Source organism: Lipotes vexillifer, unplaced genomic scaffold, assembly GCF_000442215.2.
Source record: "Lipotes vexillifer unplaced genomic scaffold, Lipotes_vexillifer_v1.1 scaffold611, whole genome shotgun sequence".
Classification (NCBI taxonomy): domain Eukaryota; kingdom Metazoa; phylum Chordata; class Mammalia; order Artiodactyla; family Lipotidae; genus Lipotes; species Lipotes vexillifer.
In genome coordinates this window covers 656658-662078 of record NW_006785619.1, presented here as the reverse complement: position 1 = coordinate 662078, position 5421 = coordinate 656658, and the positions used below count along the sequence as shown (strand labels likewise).

Below are 5421 nucleotides of genomic sequence, written 5' to 3'. Positions count from 1 at the left end.
CAGCAGCTCCACGGAGCAGAGCAGCGCCTCCCGCCTCCTCAAGCGCCACCGGCGGCGGAGGAAACAGCGGCCACCCCGCCTGGAGAGGGTGAGGGGCTTCTTGTGGGGCAGCTGGACCTCGGGGGAGTTGGGGGTGCGGGCCTTGGTTTCGGGGGTACAAGGCCCAGACAGGGAGAATCCTGGGGCTTGTCCCGGCTTGTTGGAGGCAGTCCGGCTCCTTCCCCTTTACCCACCACAGGCCTCATCCTTCAGCAGCGTCACCGATTCCACCATGTCTCTCAACATCATCACAGTCACGCTCAACATGGGTATGGAGAGCGCCCAGGCCCTGGGGGCTGGGAGGACCTGGTCTCCAGGGTCCCTGGGAGGCATGAGGCTGGGCCTTCCTCTCGTCACCTGGCCTCCCTCCACAGAGAAGTACAACTTCCTGGGCATCTCCATCGTGGGTCAGAGCAATGAGCGGGGAGATGGAGGCATCTACATCGGCTCCATCATGAAGGGTGGGGCTGTGGCGGCTGATGGGCGCATTGAGCCCGGGGACATGCTTTTGCAGGTGAGCTGGGGCGGGGCCACCCGCTGACCCAGGCCAGGGCCCTCAGCCCCTCTCCCCCACCTTTGACCCACCGCCCCTCCTGCCAGGTGAACGACATGAACTTTGAGAACATGAGCAACGATGATGCGGTGCGGGTGCTGAGGGATATCGTGCACAAGCCGGGGTGAGCCTCCGAGCTGGTCTCAGGTCCTTGGGTCTCTTTCTTTGTCTTTTCACCTTTCGTTTTATTATTTTAAAAAGTGGTAAAACATAATGCTCATCAGAAAGTTCGTAATGTGGGACTTCCCTGGCGGTCCAGTGGTTGGGACTCCGCGCTTCCACTGCAGGGGGCGAGGGTTTGGTCCTTGGTCAGGGAACTAAGATCCCGCATGCTGCACGGCGCTGCCAAAAAAAAATCCATAGAGCAAGAACGCATAATAAGTGAGTCTGGAGTGAGTGGGTGTTTGCGTTGCCACCGCCTAGATCATGACCTAGAAGGTTTCTGACTCGGGGAGAGCCCCTCACAGTGTCCCTTCCCACTCCCTCCCTCCTCACTCCTCCAGAGGTAACCACTCTGCTGATGCTTTGGTCATCACCACGATGGTTTGCTTGGTCGTTGTTTCACCGGCCATACATGTGTTTTTGAATAACACAGTTTAGTTTTACCTGTTTTCGGACTTGCTCTGAATGGGACCATGCAGCGTATACTCACTTGAATTACTCAGCAGTGTGTTTTTAAGAGTTACCCGTGTTGGTGAGTCACCCGCATTGTGGAGCCTTCCACCATCGCCTTCTCTAGCCCAGCCATGTCTGTGCTCCTTTTTCTTTTTTTGTCCCTCACCAATTCTCATTCCAGGCTTCCCCACTCCTCAGGCCTCTCCCCTCACCCCAGCTTGACTGGCCTCCTCTTCCTCACAGCCCCATCGTGCTGACTGTAGCCAAGTGCTGGGATCCCTCTCCCCAGGCCTATTTCACTCTCCCCCGAAGTGAGTGATGCTCAGGGACCTGTAGCTGGGAGGACAGGGTGGGTGTGGATACCCTTGACCTCCAGGCTATAGGGAGTAGGTGGGTGAAGGTCAAAGTGGGGCTGGGACAGGAGTCTGATTCGGGGAGGGACAGGGCTGGGTCTCTGGGACTGGGAAGTGATCATCTTGGTGGCCTTCGCTCTCCCAGATGAGCCCATCCAGCCGATTGACCCTGCTGCCTGGGTCTCACACTCTGCTGCGCTGACTGGCACCTTCCCAGCCTATCCAGGCTCTTCGTCCATGAGCACCATCACATCTGGGTCCTCTCTTCCTGATGGTGAGCCCCCAGGCCCACCTCATCCAGCCTCCCTGGAAGACCACCCAGTGTGGTGTGAATCCACCGCTCCTCTGTTTCTCCTTTGTCAGGCTGTGAGGGCCGGGGCCTCTCCATCCATACAGACATGGCATCTGTGACCAAGGCCATGGCAGCTCCAGAGTCTGGACTGGAAGTTCGGGACCGCATGTGGCTCAAGATCACCATCCCTAACGCCTTTCTGGGTACGGCTGGGCTCTGGGCAGGTGGTGTGGGGAGGAGGAGGCCACAGCTGGGAGTGGTCCAGGCAGGGGTGAGGCAGGAGCTGGGGAGAAGAACCTGAGGCCTTTCTTTGCCCTGGGCGATCCAGGCTCGGACGTGGTTGACTGGCTCTACCATCACGTGGAGGGCTTTCCTGAGCGGCGGGAGGCCCGAAAGTATGCCAGCGGGCTGCTCAAGGCAGGCCTTATCCGGCACACTGTGAACAAGATCACCTTCTCTGAGCAGTGCTATTATGTCTTTGGAGACCTCAGTGGCGGCTGTGAGAGTTGTGAGTGCCCCTGTCCCAGCCCAGGGAGAGCGGATCTGGCTGCCTCGTCCTGCCTCTCCAACCCCAGGCCTAAGGGCCACCGTGGACGCTGAGCAGCGTGCATCCTACGCTGGGCCCTGCGCTGGCTGATGACACGCGTGGGAGCTGACGTCCCCCGGTGATCTGCCGGACGAGCTGTGCGCCACGTGCAGGGTTGTGTCTGCTGGTGGGGAGGGCAGCTTTTCCTGAGTCGCATAGAAGCACGTGGGACTAGTGGTGGCCCTGGCCAAGTTCCTGCCCTGATGGCTGTGGCTGGTGGGACATTTCCTGTTAGAGGCCTTCATTTTAACCCCCATCGTGGATGGTTGTGGGGAAACGGTTCCCAGTTCCCCTTCATTCGATGTCTTAGGGTGCTGGCTTCTTAAAGCAGTGATTCCGGGTCTTTCTCTTGCCTTCCAGACCTAGTCAACCTGTCTCTGAATGACAACGATGGCTCCAGTGGTGCTTCGGACCAGGACACCTTGGCTCCTTTGCCCGGGGCCACCCCCTGGCCCCTGCTGCCCACCTTCTCCTACCAGTACCCAGCCCCGCATCCATACAGTCCCCAGCCCCCACCCTACCACGAGCTCTCGTCCTACACCTACGGCGGAGGCAGTGCCAGCAGCCAGCACAGTGAGGGTAAGTCACCGCCAGATCCCCATACAGCCGGGGTCTGGACGTGGGCACCAAGGTGAAGCCAGGGAGCAGAGGCTGGAGCAGGGACTGGGCAGGCCAAGGGACCCTGGGCTGGGGCTCAGTTGCTCCCATCCCCTTTCCCCCCACAGGGAGCCGGAGCAGTGGGTCGACACGAAGCGATGGGGGGGCAGGGCGCACAGGGAGGCCTGAGGAGCGGGCCCCTGAGTCCAAGTCTGGCAGCGGCAGTGAGTCTGAGCCTTCCAGCCGGGGCGGCAGCCTTCGGCGGGGCGGGGAACCTGGTGGGACTGGTGATGGGGGCCCTCCCCCATCCAGGGGCTCATCAGGAGGTGCTCCCAATCTCCGAGCCCACCCAGGGCTCCATCCCTATGGCCCACCTCCTGGCATGGCCCTCCCGTATAACCCCATGATGGTGGTCATGATGCCCCCTCCCCCACCCCCTGTCCCTCCAGCAGTGCAGCCTCCAGGGGCTCCTCCAGTCAGAGACCTGGGCTCCGTGCCCCCAGAGCTGACGGCCAGCCGCCAAAGCTTCCACATGGCCATGGGCAACCCCAGTGAGTTCTTTGTGGATGTTATGTAGAGCGCATGGTGGGGCCATGTTGGATCTCCACCCTTGGCCTGTCAGTGCTTGGTGCTCCTGTCCTGTGATTGGGTGTCTTGTCAGTCACGTGCTCATTATTTCTCTGGTGCCTGGACTCAGCCTGTCCTGTGGGCTGCTGCCTGCTGTGAGGTTGTTGCCACTGTGACTCTTTCCAGCAGTGCCTGGTTCCTCCCCCTTCCCTCAGGGGTCAACAAGGGACCTTTGGTTATTTTTAGCTTTATTGTTTTTTATAAGCCTTTTGGGGGGTTAAAATAGACTTTTTTACATTTTTGGGACTATTTTTTTACTAGACATTTTCTCTTTTGTATGAAGAATCCCTGTCTCCTGGGCCCCTTCTTCTAACCCCAAAATGTGATCTCCTACTCCATTTGCCCAGTCAGCTCTGCCCTGCACAGGGTGGGAGGGTGGTCAGTCGGTGGTACCCTGGGAAGTGGAAGGGGGTTGGTTCCCCTAGACAGCAGTCAAAGAAAGCTGGGGTATTTGGTATTTGGGGGCTGTGTAGCTGCTTTTGTTACTCTATTTATTTTAGTCACTTGTATAAAACACCAAATAAAGCAATAGGGGCAAACTCCCCGTGCCTCTGACTCCTTTCTTTGGGAGGGAGGCAGGCAGCAAGGGAAAGGACAGAGGTACGGCAGCAGAGCATGACTTGTTAGAGACTTTATTTGTGAGGCGGTAAGCGCTCCCTCTGAGAGTAGGCACCGTCCTGAGCCGAGGCGCCCTTCAAGGCAGAACCAGGATCAGCACAGGAGGGGCCTGGGCTTGGGCTTGGGCGAAGGCACATTCTGGGCCAGGCCCTAGCTGGGAGTATTCAGAAGCCAAGGGGGTTGCTGGTGACCACGCCCCCCCGCTCCACCAAGGCCTTGGAGATGCTTTTGAAGTTACGGAAGAGTTCCTGCTGCTGGGGGTCAGACTGCAGAGCAGCCACGTTCTCCCGGATCCGGGCTGCAGCCTGGGGAGGGGGAAGGAGGGGGTCAGGCCTGTGCCTCAAGGGCCCCCCTGACGCCCCCTGTACTTGGTAGCCCTGGATCTCACCTCAGTACACCAGCTGTCACAGAGCATTTTTTCATGCTGGGCTGTGGGGTGGCCCTCACTCAGGGCCCTTGAGGCCCTGGGGGGAAGCAGGAGGAAACCAATCTGGGCTGTGAGCCTGGCCCAGGACCCCCAGTGCCCCCACTGCAGCTCAGGCCTCTCCCACTGCCTCCTCACCTGGATAGAACCACCACCATGGCATAGAGGTCAATGGCACTGTCTGCCAGACGCTGCAGCAGAAACTGTTCGTCTGTCAGGTAGATGGGATGTGGTTGGGGGGTGGTTAGCTGGAGGGAAAGGAAAGTGGGGGGCGGGAATGGGGTAGAGCTCACTCACTGACAATCTCCTTCTTGTGTTTTATCAGCTTGGTCTCCACCACTGCAGCAAACTGCTCCAGAGCCTGCACTGCCTGAAGAGATGGGGAAGGTGCCCGGGGCTTAGAGTGGGGCCCAGCCCCGTCAGTCTTCGATGCAAACTGTCCCCCCACCTTGACCACTTACTCACCAGCTCACCGCTCCGACTCAGTTCCTGGTGGATGGTGCCGCTGAGACTCAGGCCACTGCCCAGCCCTGCCCGCCTTAGAGAAAGGGGAAGGGTGACTGGTTAGTTGCCATACCCTGCCCTACCCCGCCCTGCCCTGCCCTGGCCCCTAAGCTTACCGCCTCAGCTGTTTGCTAGCCTCTCCCAGCAGGAGGCCAGCATTCCCAAAAGGATTCTTTAGAGCATTGCCAATACCCGAGAGTTCCTTTCCTTTGT

General features: G+C 59.2%; 2 protein-coding genes across 4 annotated transcripts in view; one reads left to right on the top strand and one right to left on the bottom strand.

The window, feature by feature from the left end:
- DVL2 (dishevelled segment polarity protein 2) overlaps window positions 1–3612 on the top strand; it is a 7712-nt gene extending 4100 nt beyond the window's left edge. The window contains exons 6-15 of the mRNA XM_007457747.1: window positions 4–88; window positions 239–308; window positions 414–553; window positions 640–716; window positions 1451–1518; window positions 1706–1834; window positions 1924–2055; window positions 2181–2360; window positions 2799–3017; window positions 3164–3612. Of these exons, the coding sequence (XP_007457809.1) occupies window positions 4–88; window positions 239–308; window positions 414–553; window positions 640–716; window positions 1451–1518; window positions 1706–1834; window positions 1924–2055; window positions 2181–2360; window positions 2799–3017; window positions 3164–3612 (1549 nt within the window). The remainder of the gene's footprint in view (window positions 1–3; window positions 89–238; window positions 309–413; window positions 554–639; window positions 717–1450; window positions 1519–1705; window positions 1835–1923; window positions 2056–2180; window positions 2361–2798; window positions 3018–3163) is intronic.
- Window positions 3613–4444: 832 nt separating this feature from the next.
- ACADVL (acyl-CoA dehydrogenase very long chain) overlaps window positions 4445–5421 on the bottom strand; it is a 5244-nt gene continuing 4267 nt past the window's right edge. For all 3 annotated transcript variants that reach the window (XM_007457739.1, XM_007457741.1, XM_007457740.1), the window contains 6 exons: window positions 5325–5421; window positions 5170–5242; window positions 5002–5074; window positions 4843–4915; window positions 4669–4744; window positions 4445–4585 (listed from right to left, as the gene is read on the bottom strand). In XM_007457739.1, the coding sequence (XP_007457801.1) occupies window positions 4445–4585; window positions 4669–4744; window positions 4843–4915; window positions 5002–5074; window positions 5170–5242; window positions 5325–5421 (533 nt within the window). The remainder of the gene's footprint in view (window positions 4586–4668; window positions 4745–4842; window positions 4916–5001; window positions 5075–5169; window positions 5243–5324) is intronic.